Source organism: Nothobranchius furzeri, chromosome 2, assembly GCF_043380555.1.
Source record: "Nothobranchius furzeri strain GRZ-AD chromosome 2, NfurGRZ-RIMD1, whole genome shotgun sequence".
NCBI lineage: Eukaryota > Metazoa > Chordata > Actinopteri > Cyprinodontiformes > Nothobranchiidae > Nothobranchius > Nothobranchius furzeri.
In genome coordinates, this window is record NC_091742.1 from 79,159,604 (window position 1) to 79,180,169 (window position 20,566).

The following is a 20,566-nucleotide window of genomic DNA, read 5'->3' on the forward strand; positions in this document are numbered from 1 at the left end:
ACTTCCTGTCTGGGTCATAATTTCTTTAACTTCATGGCAATCCGCGAGCAGCATCTAGAAAATATACTCCAGGCACACGGTCGGTGAGAATGCTGATTGGAATCGGTGACTTGTAGTGTTTGCGGAAGCCGTACAGAAACCAAACCACATCCGCTCCGTGCTCGTGGCGAGTCACGTTTTATCTGTGCTCTGATCCTGCAGGACTTGAGCAGGCATCTGTATTATGTGAGATAATAATTCACTTTTCCACATAAACACTTCTCCCCCCAAAATGGCTGAAAATTCCCTTCAAGACTAAGAAACATGAAGATGAAAACTAAGAAGAATTCTCCCGTGATGTGCTCTGGTTTTTTAATGTTTAGGTTTAAACTGGTTTGTTAATGAAGTGTGGCGAGTTCGTTTTGAGTATTTTCTAACCTTGAAGTTAATCATTTCCAACTAATTTCAAGAAATTTCTCACTTTCCTAAAGTCTAAGTGTAATAACCGTCCTTCCCCGGCAGATAAATTGACTTTCTTTTTGCTTTATCCTCTCGAGTCGAGTAATTGCTTCCCATATTCGGCCCGAGTCGGTGTAACGGTGTGAGGAGCTGGTTTTAGAGATATGATGGACGTAGAATCCAGAACGCTGAGAGCTTGATAGCACAGACTGTAGCAGTTCACTTGTACTTTATGTCTCCATCCGTGGCTGCCTGCCAGAAGCACCGGTGTACGAACCCTCAGTGACCCGCTGTGACAGAGCCCTGAAATACAGCTCGACACAGACAGCTACTGTGAACTGTACGTCTTCTTTTCTTATTTTATAGTTTGTCTGTCACATTAGTTTACCCTCCCTCTCTTTCTCGACTCTCTCTGGCACCGTAAAACAGCCTCGCTCTGGTCTGCAATGTGTTATATGACACAGGCCAATAGAGGATCCCTCTGGGTCCAGTGAAAATAAATAGTTTGCAATCGTTAGCAAACATCAGGAAGGCAGCTCAGCTCTGAACAGGATTCCTCCTCGTCTTTGATCTCCCCTCTAAATGCGAGTCTGCGTTTACTCTTTTGATCCCTTCTGCATCAAACCATTCACATTTCTCGTTGCGCCACTTCCCCTAGCTTAGCTGCTCTGCTTAGCTGAGTTGCTGCACCTGTCAAGTAAAAAAATTTACTCAATAAAAGTCTTATTTATCCAGACTAAATTTGTTGCTTTAGGCTTTTAAAAGTTCTTGCATCAGAGCTACGTCAGACATGTATTCACCCAGGACGTGGTGGAAAAACAAATCTCGGATAAAAGTTTAAAAAATCCTTGACACGTTTGAAATCTGAAAACAAAGCAGGGCATTAATTATTCACTGTATATTTATCTGTTTGTTTACAAGGCAGGGTGTCCCAGAATTAAAAGACATTTTAGTGGGAATGGTTTCTGCTTTTTTTTAGGTTTGTTGGAGGAAGAAACGAAGAAAGCGGGATGAGCTGTGGGAAGTGGGGAAAAGGAGAACCCCTTGAGTATCCATCTTTGTCAGGGAGGGAGGAGCGTGGGGGCAGAGGTGGAGGGAGCTAACGGAGCGCCTAACCACCTCCTCCATCTTACAGTTATTTTTGGCACACATATGTATGTACGTGTGTGTGTGTGTGTGTGTGTGTGTGTGTGTGTGTGTGTGTGTGTGTGTAGCAAATATGGGGCAGTGGGGGTATACTTGTTTCAGCAAAGCTGAGTGAGCAAAATCTGCAGTTTTCATGTGAAAAATGAACGTATTAAAGCTTTGAGCACATCTGCTTCGTGTTTTCATGTTTTAATAACTGGAATTATAAAACATCAGAAAGAACAACCGAGGAAAAAAACATTGGCAGTTACTAAAATTACCTCAGCCACTTTGAGGAACTCTGACAGTTTGGTCATCCTGTAGAGAAATTTCTTGTAGATGTCCAGAGCGTCTTTACACTGGTTCTTCTTCATGTCAAAGTATTTCTCTGTGAGGACAAAAGAAAATGCAGAGGACGGTTAAAAACAAATGGAACACCCTACTAGAGAAGATGGGAGTGAGTTGGACTCATCAAACAAGAGGACAGGCTTTTCACTTCATTTCAGTCCAGAGACAGTAGCCAGTTTCTAACGCCTTACAACACTGCTTTCTAACTGGTCTCAGTGGTTCTTGAGTCAGAAACTTGACCACCATGGAACAGCCTTTGAAGCATCGCTTTAAATTAGCTCTAAAGTGTTTATAAATCCCATTTTTCCCTTGGCCATGTCTGCCGTGTCCACCCAACGAGCAGCCAAGGACACATTAAAACTAGAGGCAGGTCGATTAATTGCTGGCTGATTTATTGATGATTAATTGGCCTGGCTCTAAGAAAATGATTAGTCAAAATCAGTCACCTGATAGTGATTCATCAGCTAATGATGAATCCTAACTTGGTTGGCTGATTAACAATTAACCGGGCAGCTGATTGACTAATTGGTTAACTGATGACTAATTAATCAATCAATTGATTAGCGTCTAGTTGGATGTTTTTCTGGATTAATCTGTAATTAGCCAACTAATTAATTCTTAATCAAGCAATAGATTAGTTGTCCAACTAATGAATAGGCCAGGGAATAAATAGTTAATCAACTAGTAGTTGGTTTTGGATTAACCAACTAGTGATCAACAGGACGGCCATAACTAAGACCATTTTTGATTCCTTTTCAGTCAAGAAGACTCATCAGTAGGGTGACTGATCAGCAGCCTGCTCTTAATAAACCATCAGCCAGCGTTTAATCAGCCTGCCTTCAGTCAGACCATTGCCAGTCATTCAGGAGTTTCGCATTAAATGTCCAAAGATTTAATGGCAAGCCAACTATTCAACCCCAGTACTAATTAGTCAAGTAAACAATGATCATGTTGATTATTAAACAGCTAGTAATCAGTTTTGATTCAAATAATTCTTGATTATTTTGTAATTGGCCAATGACTTGTTCGATTAGCAAAGTGACTGATTTGTAATTAGCCTGTCAAATAAATCAATGGATAAACAATTGGCTAACTGATAATGAATAAAAGGTAACATTGATCATAACAGAGACATATTAGAAAATTAAAAACCTTAGATTGTACATCAAACATTAGCCTATAAAATGGTAGAAGATAAGCCTCTCAGCGCGTCATCCACTCTGGTTGGTGCTCTACAGCTGGAGGACATCAGAATGAGAAGCAGGAGAGCTGGAGCACTCAAATGAGTAGAAATATTATAATGGTACAAATAACTAAAACTAACGTTTTGCCCCTGCGGGATGACAACAAAATAATAATTTAAAACCCCTTAAGATCAGGATTTCAGAACACAAAACCAAAGATCTGGATTATGCAATGGCACGCAACTACCAGGAGGCAAATCATGGATCAGCAGTGTCCCTCCGCTTCTGGGGGATTGAAAAACTCTCAGCTCCCTCCAGGGGAGGTGACATCATCAACCTTCTCCTGAGGAGAGAGTACTTTTGGATCCGCACACCCAACACCATCAAACCATCAGGAATTAATGAAGAAATGAATCTATCTTGCATCATTTAGCCATTTTATAACTTGAAATTTTAATGTGTTACGCTTCAACAATGTTTAACCTCAAGACTCGATTCATTAGAGGAATTGATTATTTTACATGGGGATAGTCTCACTGTAATAATCAGATGACATATCTTTTATACTTTCTAGCCTCACTATTCTGTAGATTTGCTTTTCTTGTGCACTTTTTGTTTTTTTATGCCCATGGCTTATGAGTTTGCTTTAAATAGTAGCTCCTCCTACTGTGGAGAGCTAACCCAATGAGAAAAGCATTTCCTTGTTAAGCTCGCCTGTTTAAAATCAAACTGCCAAACTTTTCAGAGGAAACTGACAAACACACACATAAGGTGTCAAAACATTAGTTTTGTTATTTGCACTAATAAAATAGTTTTACTTATGAGTGCTCCAGCTCTCCTTCTTCTCAATAATAAAATGGCTGTTGGGCGATCACCGATTCAAAGAACAAGTCTTTTTACCATTGCACCTAGTTCTAGTAGTTAAATTAAATTACACCTTTATTCAAAAATAAAGACTTAATGAGTATTAATTCATTTTGTACTTTTCTAATAAAAACCGAGCCTGTAAAATTTCTGTTTGTTTTCCCATTCCACAGCACACCCCTTTCCTGGGAACCCTTAAATGACTCCAGAAGGCCGTAACAGTAATGTCATGCTGCCATGATGGCACGCAGGAAGGTGAGCTACCCAACAGGTTGATGACTCCTTCATTGTAAGCAGCAAAGAGCCTTATGGAGTCTTTGAAGAGCAGCATGAAGGCCGAGTTGATGACTCCATTGGTCAGCTCATTGGGATTAGCCTGGAGAGAGCAGACAGAGAGTAAAAGTGATGTTATCACATCATACCAAAGCTTTTCACAAAAGAACATTTTGTGTCTCAAGCATCCAAATAGATGTGTTTTCCTCTGGATAATGACACCTTTCCCCATCGTCATTAAAGCTCGCTGAGCACAACAACACCCACAGACTGGAGCGACGCATTCTCTGTGCAATCCAATGAGAAACTTCCATCATCATCCATTTTTATCAGTCTTTGAAGCTCTCTGGCACAAACCACAATACACCCACCAATTTCAGCAAATCCCCACCCGATCCCCGTCTTCCCTCTGAGCACGCACTTTGACGGCGGATCTGTCACCATTTCTGTTTCTCATGCCTCGACATGCAGGGGGATCAAACTTTACAAACTTCTTGTCGTTACAATTTACATTTTAATTGGAAAGTGACTCAAGCACGTCACCCACAAGAGTGCACCAAGTAAACAAATAAGTAAATAAAATCTTCCTACCTGGAAATCCAGCAGAGCGTCAAGCTGGTTCTGAATGATGGGCAGCGTCTTGATCAGCTTCTCCGTGTTCATGGTGCGCATCACGCCGTCAATTCTGACGGGAACACAAAAGTAGAAGTGACCTTAAGGAAGAAAATTATACTGATGTTGCAAATTGGGAAGCTTTGCACTGAAAGAAGGGAGAGAAATTGTTGAAAATAAAATGTTGTAATGCCTTTTGTTCTACAGCAGAAGGTGTAAAGCTAGCAAAAACACAGTCCCTGAAAAGTACTTTTGACATTATTACCACGACTATTTACAATACAATGCCTGGGAAAGGTTCTATTGAATGAACAATGTTGTTTCTAAGACTCTACGCTGGCACTTCCCAACAGTTGGATATTTTTAGACCATTAAAGCAAAAAAAAAAAGGAACAAATGGATTCTTATAAAAGCAGTAGCAAAGACTGGAAGTGTTCCCCTCTAGAAAGTAAAAGTGTCTGAGAGTTGTTTCACAATGAAATATAAACTCAACACTGGCTGAATCAAATCAGCTTATGTGTGTGGAACAAAGGATCGTAGGACTGCTAAAGTTATTAACGCTCAGCAAACCTAAACAGCATTTAATGAAAGACACTGTGGTCCTTTCGTCTTCATAAACTAATTTCCCCTCATTTTAAAGACTGGGAACTTAGACACTAGAAATAAATGAACGGTAGGTCTTAGCAGAAACACTGGAGTACAGGATAAAGCAGATTGTCTTATGTTGGCAAAAAAAGTTGATATGTGAGCTGGCTTCTGCTGTGATTGGTATCTGATTGAACAAGCAGAGGATGCTTGGCTGTGATTGGTTGGTTCATTATGAGCCTTGAAGGAAAAAGTGAAAATGTGCTGGTGCCTCAAGCCTGGTTCACACAGCAAGATAACTTTGTTGATTATTGGTCTGAGTCTCCCTTTGTGACAATCTTGGACATCCCTGATTAACATAATGGTTCTAAAGTTAATCCCATCAGATATTCCTGCCATGTGTAGTATCCTGGTCAGTTTCGGAAAGACATCGGGACTGCTCCAATCACAAATCAAGAAAAGTGAGGTGAGCGAAGCATGCTGATTTTACTATGAACTGCTCAGTTAGCATCTACAAGCTCTTTCACAATCTACTGAAATGTCAGAAGGCTAAGTCTGTATATGCTTACTTATTTAGTATAAATAGGCCATACTTGATTTAGGTTTAGAGCATAAGCCTGATACTTCAATTCCAAATTTCCGAAATAAAGAAGCATCCTGGAAGAGTGTCGGTTCATTATTGATTGCTTATCCAGACTTGGATTGGGGGGGGGGGGGGGGGGGGGTGCAGAGAGGCCCAAACCTTCCTCTAACCCACGAATCTCTGCCAGCTCCAACTCTGAGACTCCAGGGTGTTCCTTGGCCAGCAGAGACAATCACTACAGCGTGCCCTGGGTAGAGCTGGGAAGGTCCTACCAGCAGGACATGCCTCGACTCAAGATAATCCTGTCCTTGATGACTGAGAATCTACACCGACATGGGAACAGATGTCATCACATCCCGAATAAACGGACTGGTGCCAAAAATACAAGAGGGCAGTGGCGAACAAACAGGATATTTTGACTTCATTCAATCAGATGGAGACCTGATGTCTAATTTTAAGTTAATGTTACCAGCGAGTACCATCGCACTCTGAGCATGGACTGAACCAAAACCCAAACCATCTAGCAATTACAAAGAACTTATTTTACTTCATTAGATAAAATGTCAAAGATCAACATAAAGCAAAACTCCATTTAAATGAACAAACTAGCCATTTTCTTATCATATTTTGAGAGAGAGACACTTTGAACAGCTAGTTAATAAACTGTCAGTTTGACAACCTCAGGTTACATTAAGTTAACACCTTATTAGAGTCTCCTCCAGCATATTTAACCTTCAGGTTTAGATAAGCCACAAGCTGCACGCCTGCTGTACCATTTACGGTGTTTGTTCTCTCCCAGTACATCTCATTTCCTTGTTTCACTTTTCAGACTAAAATCTGACGTCTTTTCAGTTCCTGAATTATGTCCAATTACCTACCAACACAAGAGTCCTACAGGGTTGAACATTAGTTTGAGCATGCCATCTGTACATTCAGCTGTAAAATGTGATCATACACTTATCCCGCAGAAAAATTCAAGCACCACACTTCTGAGATAAAACCATCCATAAGAACTCAAGGACAGGTTCACCTCACTATCATATGCAACGTTTTATTACTGTTATTAATACGGATGATCCTGTCTGATCATGGGATCAGAAAACAGGCCTGATCACATGATTTTAAATGGTCGGATAAAACCTTATGAAGCAACTAGCATGACCTTTTAATTTCACCCCGTCTAAATGTAGTCCTAGTCTGTCACCGTAAAACCAAACACCCTGCTTTCCCAGTTTACTACAGCTAAAACACGCAGCCAGCTGACTCTGAAATAAATGTAAAAAAAAAAACAAAAGACAAATTGCTTATGAAAAGCTAAAAGGTCACAGCCAAGAGATCAGCATATTTATCACACTGGTTGCAAACGTCGGGTTTTGCAGTCTCCTGGAGCCGCGGCATGAGCCGCCGTCTCTTCACTACTTTACTCACGCAGCTCTCGGGAGTTGTACACTCAAGGACGCGGGGGGTGGGTGTACGATTTTCACTTGTGAAAAATAGCATGAGGGGATCAGTAAACAGTGTAAGGTAACTTGTTTGCTCCACAGAAACACAACTCAGCTGAAATAGCTGCAGGCAGTGAAACAGAAAGCAAAAAACTCCGGAGCAACCAGTGACTCCGCCCCCTAGCCAATCAGTGGTCAGAATCACAATGCTGGCCTGACTCAGCATTGCCAGGTACCTCAATAAAGCAGGGACTAAAAATAGGGAAGAAAGTAGAGGGAAAATAATGAATCGTGCCCTTGGAAACAGTGGTGGAGCCGAGCTGCATCGGTCCGAGTTGCTCTGAGTAGTGTTCCTGCAAAACCACCTTTAAGGGCTGGTGGAGTGGGGGAGGGAGTTGGCTTAGTAATGAATTACATAATAGATTAAGCAACTGTAAATATTTAAATAGTTTATTGATGCTTAGTAGTACCCCGATTAACGTTAAAAAAGCGACCCTTATTCTAAAGTAGACAGCTTCAGAATTATAACGGCCCATGTTATCAATCTAACGCCATTTCTATGGTCATATTTCTTTTATGCCTCTGGGCCATTTTCTCAGTTCCTTTATATTTTAGTTATAAAAGGCAAAATTAACAGCATTGCAAGGAAGAGAAAGACTGATCCAATGCTGGAGACGCTCTGACTTAAAAAATAGAACAAGGTTGTGAAATTTTCATCTTGCCCAGGGAAACCAGCAAGAAATTCACTTGCAGTCTAAATTACTGCTTTGGATTTAAATAGGTAGAAATTATCTGTTTTTTGCCAAATAAACATGAAATTATTTTAATGAAAATTTACGGTTTTCGGAAATGTCAGAAACTAACAAGACTATGTTTTTATTGGATAAAGTAACTTAGGATACAAATTGCAAAACAGAGAATGGCAGTTCTGGTATTGAACTATTTGAAATATGAGCAACAAGAATATTTTAAAAGACACTTGCAATATTAACACGTTTCTTATCAACGTTCTTGCCGACTGATTTATTTTGGCAGCTAAACTAATGAAATGGCATGAATACAGGAAGTTAGAAATAAAGGAATAAACTAAAAAATACCTAAAAGACTAACTTATACGTTCTATTTTTCTTCTACATTTATTGCATGAAGATTACATGATTTTATTGCAGTTTATTTCTAAAATAAACAAACAATCAAGGGAGGTATCAATTAAAGACATTATTAAGTTGCTTAATATGGTCAATTAGCATGTATTAATTAGCCACCATTTAGCTAACATTATCTGCCTGCAACAGCATAACTTAACTTAAACAGTACTGTAGAGTGAAGAGGGCGGAGTTAACCTCCGAGGGCCAGGTGTGAGGAATTACTGCACTGATGAGGACACAGGAGGAGCTGAAGAGACTGGGGAAGGCTCGAGGTTGGGAGAACAGTCTGACTGCGTGAGTGGACGTGGAGCCCTGGTGATGGGGTTGGGTGTAGATCGCAGCTGTTTAGGGCTGCCGGCGACAAAGACAGCCAGCGAGAGGTGAGGCGTTCCGGTGAGAGGAGGGGAGGTCAGCCGCCTCCTGTAGTTAGCCAGGGCCGGGACATTAGAGGGCGCCGCGATCTGCATCCCCATATGCTTGCCAACCGGTGATCACCAGCCCGGAGGATTCAACCGCCGCCAACAACGTTAGCTACCGGGGCGTTGGACAGCGCTGGAGCTTTGACCCCGGGAGGGGGTCGCAACGGACTGTAAAGCCAAGTGTGTTGCTTGTTTTATATGGGGGTGTTTTTAGCAGGGAGGGATAGTTTTATTGGTGCGTGTTTATTGAAGATTCTGTATTTGTGAACCAGTGTCTGGTGGTTATTTGAAGGTTCTGACAAGGACAAGACTCCTTTGTCCACCACACTTTGCAAAGTGTGGTGCGAGCCCTTTCGGCTCCAATGGTGCCTCGTGCTTTGCCCATTGACCCCAAGAGTGTGAAGTCCAGTGATAGAAATTTGCCCACTAGGGACCGACGCAGAGGACAGGGAGGCTGTTGGGCGTGTGGGTGTGATCGTCACCTACGGCGTGATTGCCCGAATGTTCAGGAAAACTAGAGGGGGCATGTACAGAGGGCCAAATGCCCGCCCACTCTTCTCTGTCTACGAAGGCCCAGGTTGTGCCAAAGGATAAATCTAGATATCTTAAAGCTAAAATAGATGGATGTGGCTGCTATGGTTTGGTGGATACAGGGACATCTGGCTCAGTAATCCCTAGAAGTGTGACAGAAGGGAAAGAGAAACTAAAGGCCTATGATGGGAAGTCCATAGCAGCCAATGGGAGCAGAATGTACATCAAAGGATGTTGGCAGACAGTATGCCAGTTTGACACTCTTGTCCTGGTGGTGGAATTTTTGGTTTCTGACATCCCTTCCGAGGAAATATTGTTAGGCTTCGATTTTCTATCAAAGTATGGAGCTGTGGTTGATTTGGGTATGAAAACCTGTCAGGTCATGGTAAAGGTATTTCCCCTCTGTAGTCTAGTATATGTGTATAAATTTTGTCTAAAATGTGTTATTTTGTAATTATGTTGTTTATTTGTTTACATTTTTCCCCTTTAGTCTTTAAAATACCAATATTTGCCCATAACTTCTTATGTTTTGTCTGTTCGATGTCATCATTTTAAAAATATTAGACCAGATGATACTCAGTACTCAAGTAGCCTTCTAATCAGATACTTTTTTTACCCTTACTTGAGTAATAAACCCTGTATCAGGAAAATATTGTCCTCGGTTTGTGTCCTTCCAGTGCGCTTTGCAGATGTGGGAAAATGTCATCAGGCAGTAATCATTGTTAAATTGATAATTATTCTCGGAGAGAGACCAACTCTTATCTGCCCCTGGGAGCCCCGTAATGCATAGCGTCATAGGTGTCATTGGGGGTGTCTGTGACACAGTTTACATGCAGGTAGCGGCGCTGCGGCTGCTTTATATAGCGACTCATTGCATTCTCCCTCAACCTAAATCCTTGGATCACGCCTTTTAGCTAAAACGCTAACGTTAACTTGCCTTGCGTTGACTGTAGAGTTGTGGGTGATGGTCACGCAGATGTGTCATGAGATTTGAAGCGTTGCTGCCTTTCACAGACACTTTTTCCTGCACGTGCTGTTAACAGGATAGCCGTCTTCTATCAACTGTCCCTCGGCATTCTTCAGATATCCCAAAAATGCCCATACTTCCAACTTTGTCTTCTTTGAGGGATAATAAATGTTCTGAGCGCTGCCGTCTCCTCCTTTGGCCATTATTTCAGCTTTAGCTTCAAGAAAGTTTTGGCTGTAAACAACAAAGGGCGCATGGCCGCCAGCAACTTCAGCAGATGATACGGTGGCTGGTAAGGGTCACCGCGCCTACACCGCAGCCATGGTAATCCACTGAGATAATTTTTTTTTAAAAACAAGACGGTTATTATAATTGTCAACTTTTTTACCGGGGTTTATCGCTACACCGGTTACCATGACAACCCTAGTTGGAGCCAGTGAGTTCTTTGTCAAAGCATTGCTACCTGTTGGTTGCAAGAATAGTTTGTAGGGTCGACCAGGGGCAGCTCCCTATACGGGTAATAAACGTCACTAATGACCCTCTAGTGCTGAGGAGTGGTACGAAGATCGGCACCCTGTCCACCGATATTGAGGTGGGGGAGGTTGAAGAGCAGGATGATTTTTTTGAAAATAATGTGCAACCATGGACAGTGGATATGCTGGCAGGACAGTTTGGCGTAGGAAATAAATGGTTTTCTGCTGGAGAGGAGGAGGCTGTAAAACGGCTACTTCACAGACATCTGTCACTGTTCAGTAAAGGGGATACTGATTTAGGTAGAACGCAGTTAATTGCACACGAAATAGATACTGGTGGCGCAGCGCCCATCAAAATGCACCCTCGAAGGGTGCCCCTCCATCTTCTGAAACAGATGCTGGCTAATAATATTATCCAGCCCTTCCACAGTCCATGGGCTGCTCCAGTGGTCTTGGTGAAAAAGAAGTGTGGTGGATTTAGGTTCTGTGTAGATTATCAGAAACTTAACAAGGTTACTAGAAAGGATTCTTATCCTAGTGCCCTAGTCCTGTTTTAATTTTATTCCTAAATTTGTCACAGAAGTACCCACTGGATCGCAGTGCCAAAGCAGGGCCCTCACACATGTCGCTAGCATACCAGTTTCATGCTTCATAGCGAAGCCAGAGAACCCCGCCAGTCCATTACCTGGTCTCTATACTAGATGGAGTCTGTTGTTCACACACCGGTGTTACAGAAAGGAGGTGACCCCCTCAGAGTAGCAGCAAAGTTTCATGAACACAGCTTATTAAAACTAAATAGTTGCTTTCTAGTTTTGACGTAAAAAAATGACAATTTTCATTTCTTCATCAAACTATCTTGGTTAATCTTAAATGCAAAACTGTGCAGTTTGAATATCAAGTATTTTAAGGACTTGATACAAAAATCAAGCTCTTTCCATATCATGAAAACATGTCATTGAAATTCAAGCACTTTCAAGGATTTCAAGCACCTGTACCAACCCTGTTTGTTGAGAATGATTATACTGATGATAATGATGTGTTAATACTGAGTAAAGCTATACTGTGTGTGATGCTAGCCTTACCCTCTCTTCATCTTGGTGAAATCCACAGCCACCAGTCTGTAGGACATGGCCTTCTCATTCAGATAACGGCTATACCGTCTGATGAAAGTGGACATATCATAACCTGAAAGATGTATAAAGAGGAAAACAGAAGAGAAATCAGCTAATTTTCCTATATGAGACTGCTTTATCTCATTCACTGCCAGCCGTTTCCTGGCCGGTAAAGCTGTTCGCTGCCAGCGTTTCTCACCGTTTTTACTGTTTTTTAAGAGTAACAGAACGTTGCGCGCTAGGACGACGTCAACGCCAAAACTACGAAAACAAAGAGTAGACTTGCCTCTTACATCAGGAAGAATCCGCATGTTTCGAGCGCTATCCATTCTTTCATAATCCGTTGTTGAATTGTGATCGGCAGAAGCTTTTCCGGTTTGCGCCTCACCTTTTTAACAGCAACGGCCCAAATCGATCTCCTAACACATGGATTTTCTGCTTCCTGATCACATGGCGTGTGACGTACGTGGATGAAGATCGGCTTTAGAGCCGAGATGTTTGTTCTCACGGTACAGGGGCTCGTTCCGATGCCAACACAGTAAAAAAAATGTAAATGGCGACTTGGCAGTGAATGGTTGGTTTTAAAATGACGACTTCAGTCGTCAATGGCAGTGAATGAGTTAATAATGGTTTCTAGCTGTTGTAATACCAACTTTGAACAGTATGTACTTGTATTTACTGTTACAGTTTTACTTACATTAATGCCACCTATGTCTTTGAAAACAAAAAGGGCTTTTAAACCCATCAGTGGGGATGAGGAGCATGTGTGCTTTACCTTGCAGGGCTCCCTTATCCAAGAAGTTGTTGAGGTTAAACAAAGTGTTTCTGGAAGCCAGGTACTGGATGAAACGCTAAGACAAGAAATACAAAAGAAAAAACAAGTTCATCCAACTAAATCAAATCAAACTGAAAACAGCTGCACATTCATGAACCACAAATCTCAAGTCAAGTCAACTTGTTGGTTAACTTTCCTAAATTTTATTATTTTTTTCTTTTTTTTTTTAATTTACATTGGTTTGCGCTTTGTTAATTGAAAGACAAACAACAAAGGCAACCAATATGAGGACAGTTTGGGAAGCTGAAGATCATTCAAGGAATAAAAGACCCCCCATCACAATTCCCCCGAGTTCAACCTAAACTGGAATGCAGCCCATTTCCTAAAACCTTCTTTATGAATAACATCATTGTGCTGCTTTGCTTTGAGAACTCACCAAATTGGTTTTTCCTACGATTTTACCAAGGACAATGAGGCCAGTCCTGCTTAGAATTCACGAAAAACACCACTAGTAATGCAACTGGATATGCCGCCATCCTGCTGGGATCATGCAGGATCCACCTGGTTACCACAGTAACAAATCACCATGATCTCACTGGGGACTTTTGGTGAATTTCATTGAGTGCCTGTGAAGACCAAACCTATTCTGGCTTAGCATACCGATGGTCTTATATTTAAACACTGCTCATGGATTTGTTGTCAGTCTGCAGATGAAAAATTTTAATTCTCATTTTCCCAACATCACTTGCTGCCATCTATCCAAGAATCATCTTGATTCATTTCTACACATCCCTATACTCTCTGCGTAGCGCCTACCTTCGTGCTGTTGGCAGCTGTTCAAAGTTTGTTTTGCAGATTCTTTGAGAGTTTCACTCATTCTCTGAGAACATTTGAATGTTAGAATATTAAATGGGTTTTTATTTATTCAGTACACCATCTTGATCTAAGAATTTTATGCCTGGAGTTCGTAATTCAGAAATTGTCAGACCTGTGGCAAGAACATAGCAGGTCCTGGTAGCTGTTCCAGACAGAACAAAACAAATGATCATGTTTTGTTTAAAAGAAAGAGGCCTTTGCATCTGAATACCACCATTATCAACTCGAATTGTAAATGACTCAACTACTAGCTAGATTTTTTTTTATTTATAACCAACTCCAGGCCTTACAAAGGTTCTTGCATTAACAAAGAAAGCCATATCTAGCTGCCACACAGAAAAAAGTGAAATAGTTTCCACAACACATTCAGTATAGGATTAAAACACTGCATGCTGAGCAAAGAAATGTATTTTATATGAATCAAGAGAGAACTTCTCAAATTCTATCATTTAGTTCTGTACTCAGATCCCAGAAAGTAGAGCTCAGCTGTAAACCATAACAAGCACACCGACTAACAATCAATAACCCCAAAAAACAGTGAGTGGTAAAGTTTTTGCTAAGCCCTAGGCTGCTAGCGATAGTGTTGTTCTACAGTTAGCAATACTGAAACGGAACATTTATATTTAGCTGATGCTGAAGTTGGTTGGCCATGCAAATTTAAGGGTGTGTATCTACACCTATGATGTGTTATACTCTCTCAGAGCAAACTTTTTCTCCATAGTCATCACAACATTAGTCATTTACATGGAAATAAAGCTCAACTTGAACAGTGATCTTGTATAAGAAATCTTTTGAATTTGACCAACACAACTTTAATTCCATCACTTCTCAATTTTGAATGGTGGTTTAAAACCGAGATGAAACGCGGTGTGAATTTCACATTCCATCAAGGGATGTTAGGCCTTTCATTTTAAATAGGAAAATAACTGCAATGGCTTCAAGTAAACACAACCATGTTTCTTTACGATATACCGCACGTACTAATCAAACTGTGGTAAACTTCTGAACATTGTCCAAGCACTTTGAGAGGGTGGAGCAGATCTATCTGTAGTTTTTTTGCTCTGAAGAGACTTGAGAATTGACCTCAACTCTGCCTCTGAAGATCAATCACAAACTTTCACTACATCCCTTGAGAACACATTTGTTACTGTCTCTAACTGCAGAGTGCAGTGGAGTGTGCCCTGGCCAACGTCCACGTTTCCTGGAACTCAGGCCTCAGGCTTCCAAAAACCATCTAAATGTTAAAGCTGACGGTGTCCAAGTGACTTAAAATGATCTGAGATTTGCCTATTTGCCAATTCCGTATATGGCAGAGAACCAGCGCTGACTGGCTGGTTGGATCATTCAAGTGTGTGTGTGTGTGTGTGTGTGTGCATGTGTGTGAGTGATTCTGAGCCCAAATATGCTTGTGGGCATGTATGTTGGAATCAGCTGTACTGACTGTTCCAAGGCCTTTGGGACTGTTTAAAAAGGCAGAAAGAATGCAATCCCGTTCTGCGTGATTGTCTTCATGCACACACTGTACAGAAGAAACTCAAACCTAGTGTGTGGATATATAAACTAACATGGAGACTATTAAAGTGGCTGTTAGAGGTGACGATGAATTGGGGTGTGTGTGTGTGTGGGGGGGGGGGGGGGGGGGGTGTGAAGGGCCGAAATAATCTAATCCAGAGTGGTGAAACACTTCTGCAAATATTTGTAGGAGAACTGAGTGATGTAAAATTCAAAATTGCTCAAACAAAAAACTTAAGTATATTTGCCCGTCTCTGGCACAGCAGTCCGCAAGGTTGATGGATTATTAATTCAGACGAGTAATCACTGAGAGGAGAGCCGAAGTTCAGCATTTTTTTTTTATTATTAATTTAATCAAAAACTAAGTATGAATGGATTCAGAGAGAAGGACTAAGGCTGAATACAAGTAAATATTACCTGACCAATGATTATAATTGGGTCAAAATGTAATTATGTATTAATTAGAGCAGCATGCTACATCAATACTTTAATGTTACAATATCATTTTGTTACATATCAGAACTAAAAAGGACTGTTTAGACTGTAATATATCATAGGTTGGTTTAGATGTGGAATGGCATTTTATTAAATCATTTTAGCCTCTTGGCTGCACACAAATCATTTTAGGAGCTCCAAATGTGTGTTTTTCTGTAATAAATGCACTGATATCATGGGAATATTCAAGAACATAGTAATCATGTGTTTTTCTAACATGATTTGTTTCCACAGTGTAGATAAGGCATGTAGGGCTGAAACGAATCATTGAATGATTCGATTCATTATATTCCTCAATTAATTTTTTGCTGATTCGAAGATTTGTTAAATGTGCGTTCCACAGTCTGAACATATTTACTGGCGCACCAAGTGGTGATCTAGGTGCTGTGGAGGAAAATAGAGAAACCAGCATAGACAGAAACCATTGTAAAAAGCAGACACGGTGCAAAGTTTGAGATCAAGAGTTAAACTACGAGCAGAATCGCTAATGCTAAGCTAGCGGGTACCATTCTCACGAGCAAGTGTGGTTCAGAAAAAATGTGACGGTTGTGAATGACTACACTCCACAAGCGGAAGGAAAATCCCCACCATCCCGTTTATTGGTGGGTGTCTGCAGCGGTGTGGGGCAGAACCGTATGGGATTAAATTTGTGCCAATAGGATCAAGAAAAAACACTTTGGAGAGCAAACAAATTTTAAGACATTGAGAGAAAAAACATTTGTTTCAAAAGAAAAACTTACCATCGGAATCTGATTCTTAAAATGATCAAGAAAAACACTTTGACGGTCAAACAAAAATTAACAAATTGACAGAACAAAAATATTGACTAAAGGAAAAAAACATGTTTCAAAAGTAAAACTTACGATCTGAATAAACTTCTTAAAATGAGTAACAAAGTATGTTTCCTTTTTCTGTTTGCCTCTATGTGTTTTTGTTATCAATTTCCTTAGTTTCGTTCTCGCTGCTCACAGCTTTGCTCTCACTACCAGATTTGCACTTACAATGTCTGGCTTTCTCCTTTGCAATCCCTGAGTTTTTGGTTGCAATTCTGACACAACCCTTTCGGGTGGGTGGGACTTCTGAGAAGTCCTCTCCCATAGGACAGTGGTTTCTCTTGAGTGACAGTTCAGTGACCCGGAAGTGATGTAGCCTCCAAGACTTTTATTTTTCCACCTGGTCAACAACATGAATTTTGAGCCCCAAACATGTTATTTCTGCTGTCTGTGGTGTCTACTGAGGATCTAAAGTGAGTATTGATAATATATTTTATCTTTTCTTAGTTAATCTGTAAGTTAAGCCACTTTTTAAGTTGGTTTGCTAATGCCCTGTATGCTGTATTACTGAATCAGCAGAAAAGGCTTTATTGGTATTTGTGATTTTTGATTTCTTGGTGTTTTAATGGTTTACTCAAAATAGAAGCTTTAAATTCAGACTACTAATAATATTATTTTATTCTTCTTTGATCCCCTAGGGGAAATTATTTCTCTGTATTTAACCCATCAATGAGTAGCAGTTGGTTGCCATTTGTAATAATGGGGCAATAATGTTGTCCAAGGGTACTTCAACATGTGACTTGTGCCTGGGATAGAACTGCACACCTTCCAAATCGGTGGACAACCACTCTCTCCTTTCAGTGTTACCTCGTTTACCTTTGTTAGTGTGGCACCGTTACAGCGCCACATACAGGCCCGACATATTCCCCACAGAATTCTGTTTTATCCATTTTCTTGCGGATAACTCAAGTTTTTTCTATAAACTGGTGTCATATTTATGAGGATATACATCAGGGGTGTGTATTGAGAAGAATCTGGCGATGCCATAGATATATCAAACCCCCCAGTGAGTCAGGGGAGACAACAGCATATAATGATTAACTAAAGGCCAGATGATATTTGTAACTTTTTGGATTGACTTTAATTGGAAAACTCAAATCAGACACTTCCAAGACACATCCGGCGTTATCACGTGATCAGAATGAAGGTGGTAAAAACTGCATGTGAACCATTAAATATCAATTCAGTATCATAAAACTAATTATGGCGATACTTCAGTGCATTAATATTTTCTTATATCTCTAGTATATAAAGAAACAGCAAATAAAGACCTTTTTTGTGTGAATAAGGATGACAATGGCTGAGATGTGAAAGCGTTTCGTAAAATAATCTAAGCCTACATGATACGAGTTAAAAGGGTTTGCAAACCGAAGCAAGAAACTGCAACAACAACCACCATTACTGCAAATGTGGGGTGTAGGAGGAAGAGCATTAAGAGTAAAAAGTATTATGGCATTTACGATACTCATATCGGTACTATGCTTTGGTAATTACTGAATCATTGTGACTTGGCTTGAGAAACTGTGGTACTGCTGCATCTGGGGATGTTGCTATTGAACCTTTGGTCTAAAGATCACTTTGTAATTAGTGGATAATTCAGAACAAAGAAACAAACCCGCACTCAAAATGGCAAGCTGGAGTAAACAGTTGGCAGATTTATATCTTTTTTCTCAGCTCCGCCAACGGCCTGCCTCTGGTTATCTAGTAATGATGCACGCTCTGCAACTGTTTACCAGCTTTGATGGTTGCCTCGGCTCTGACTCATCTTTAGAATTTCATGAAGTATTAGTTATTTATGCTCTTCAAATAACATTTTAATGCATCAATGTCTCTGGTTTAATGCTCAAAACCTGCAATGCAGACAGCTCTTTTTGCCTTTTTCTTTAGCTTTGAAGGGTAATAAACAAATGTCGGGGTGCTTAAATTTTAAAGTGGTGATGGAGAACAAACATCATACCTGTTAAATTCTGTGTTTTCTGAAGGCAGGTTGCCTTGGTGATGATGGTATTTAGCTCAGATGACTGTCTTTAAATAGAGCCGCCTCACAGAGCCACTTACTTGACTGAACGCTTGTTGCTTGTTAAGTGGCTATCAGAATGTTGTTTTCTTTGAATCGACAAATTCAGCCTTACAATTGAATGCGATTCGGTGCCACGTCTGTTAATGTACTAGGAATGTAACAGAGAAAGCTTGAGTCTGAATAATGAGTCTAGAGCTGTGTCTGTGTCAAAATGAACCCAATTTAAGACAGAGAAGCTTGGAGATGGTCACAGTTAAAAATGAAATTAAAAAAAACAGAAGAGACCGAAACATAAAAAAACCGCTCAAATTTCACAAGATTTATTTTCTTTTTTGCTCCTTCTGGTGTGCTGACAATTCTCTTCCTCATCAAAACTCCAGCAAGACTCTGCGCCTCTCCCTCGGTGGCGCACAAAGGCGGAGGCAGAGAGAAGCCACACAAAACGCATGGATGTAGTTCAAAAGGAGAAAATCTATAAAAGGGGCACAGAGATGTGGAGGGGAAGCACAGGGGGGGACTCAGAAACCCGCTGAGCCGCAGATTATTCTGCAAAGAAGAAAACGACGCACTTCTGAGGGGATTCAGATTTTAAGAGAAGGTCTGAGAATAGAGAGGAAGTCAAAGCGGGAGACAAAAACAAAATGTACCGAGTCCTGGGGGCCCGCTGGAGAGGGGTGAGGGGGAGAGGAGAAGAAGCAGGTTGACTCGGTTTGTAAAAAAATTAATGTTCGCATATCGGAGAACAAGCTGGTGCATTATTGATGCGTTAGGATCGTGCCCCCACCTCCTGCCTTTACAAACCGTAACCGTGGTGCTGACCCGTCCTCTACCACAGTACACCCAGTTTCTCCTCCTCTCTCTGCAAAACCGCACAAGTTGGAGGTTTCCATGGTAACCAGCAGCCAGAGGTCGAGTCCAGAAGAAGCCAAAGCGTGACTGGAACCCTTTTTTCACAAAAGATTCTCCCAAAACTTTTAAGGAAGAAATAAAATTAGTAATGAAAGTTTTTCATTTTTGCGCCGTTATGATTGGACATGCCAGGAATGACGCTCAAGCCCATCCAATACTCTGTACAGAGTAGCAGTTTGATTCTTTTCTTGAGAATATGAAGTGGAGAAGTGGAGTTACGGCAGGTATGGAAGAGCATCATCAAAGACAGACATGTTTGATTTGGAAATCCAAACTAAAGCAGCCCAACGTGAAGAAAGCACATCGCTGCTTTAGATTGGAGTGCGGTTCTCATGGGAAAGCACTGGGATGAGAGTCACCATGTCATTAAAAACACATAAAAGCAAACCAGTGACTCACTGGGATGAGACCAATGGTGACAGAGTGCAAACAGCATTCACCGGGGAGTGTCCATCATGTCTCAAAACACTATGAGGGGTTTCATTTTACCAATGCAGTCACTGTAGCGATGTTGGAGTTTTGAACTGGTCCAAAAACAGTTGTTGAGCGCAACTGGAATTTTTAAGTCCTCAGTTAAGCTTCCATGATTTAAAAAGTCTGAGAGCTGTGAAACAACTTTAGGGGTAGGAGGCTAATTAACAGAGTGTGCAAATGAAATTTGAAATTTTACAGTTTGCGTACACCATGGGCTGCTTGGTGCACAGTTGATAGCACTGTTGCCTTGCAGCAAAAAGGTTGCAGGTCCAAATCCTGGCATGTTTTCCCAAACATACAGGGTTTTTTTTTTCCTCCAGGTGTAGGCTTCCTCCCACAGACCAAAAACATGGATGCTCGGGCAATCAGAGACCCTAAATTGTTACCAGTGTTCCATTTCAGGGAGTGTGGGTGACTCCAGTCCCCTGGCCAAGCAGTGTCTGAATCTACTGATGCTGTGTTTTGAGCCTGGCTTGGAAAGCTTGAAATCATGTCAAAGTTGGTTTTATAAATACTTGTTTATAGTGGAAAAGCCTTGGACTCACACCCAGTTGAGTCGAACTGTGCC

General features: G+C 40.9%; 1 protein-coding gene across 7 annotated transcripts in view; it reads right to left on the reverse strand.

Annotated features, from left to right (window-relative positions):
• Positions 1–20,566, reverse strand: part of si:ch211-200p22.4 (phosphatidylinositol-binding clathrin assembly protein) — a 129,843-nt gene that overhangs the window by 42,947 nt on the left and 66,330 nt on the right. For all 7 annotated transcript variants that reach the window (XM_015946343.3, XM_015946341.3, XM_015946344.3 and 4 more), the window contains exons 3-7: positions 12,880–12,955; positions 12,075–12,177; positions 4,824–4,917; positions 4,224–4,335; positions 1,845–1,951 (exon numbers count right to left, since the gene is read on the reverse strand). In XM_015946343.3, coding sequence (XP_015801829.1) covers positions 1,845–1,951; positions 4,224–4,335; positions 4,824–4,917; positions 12,075–12,177; positions 12,880–12,955 — 492 coding nt within the window. The remainder of the gene's footprint in view (positions 1–1,844; positions 1,952–4,223; positions 4,336–4,823; positions 4,918–12,074; positions 12,178–12,879; positions 12,956–20,566) is intronic.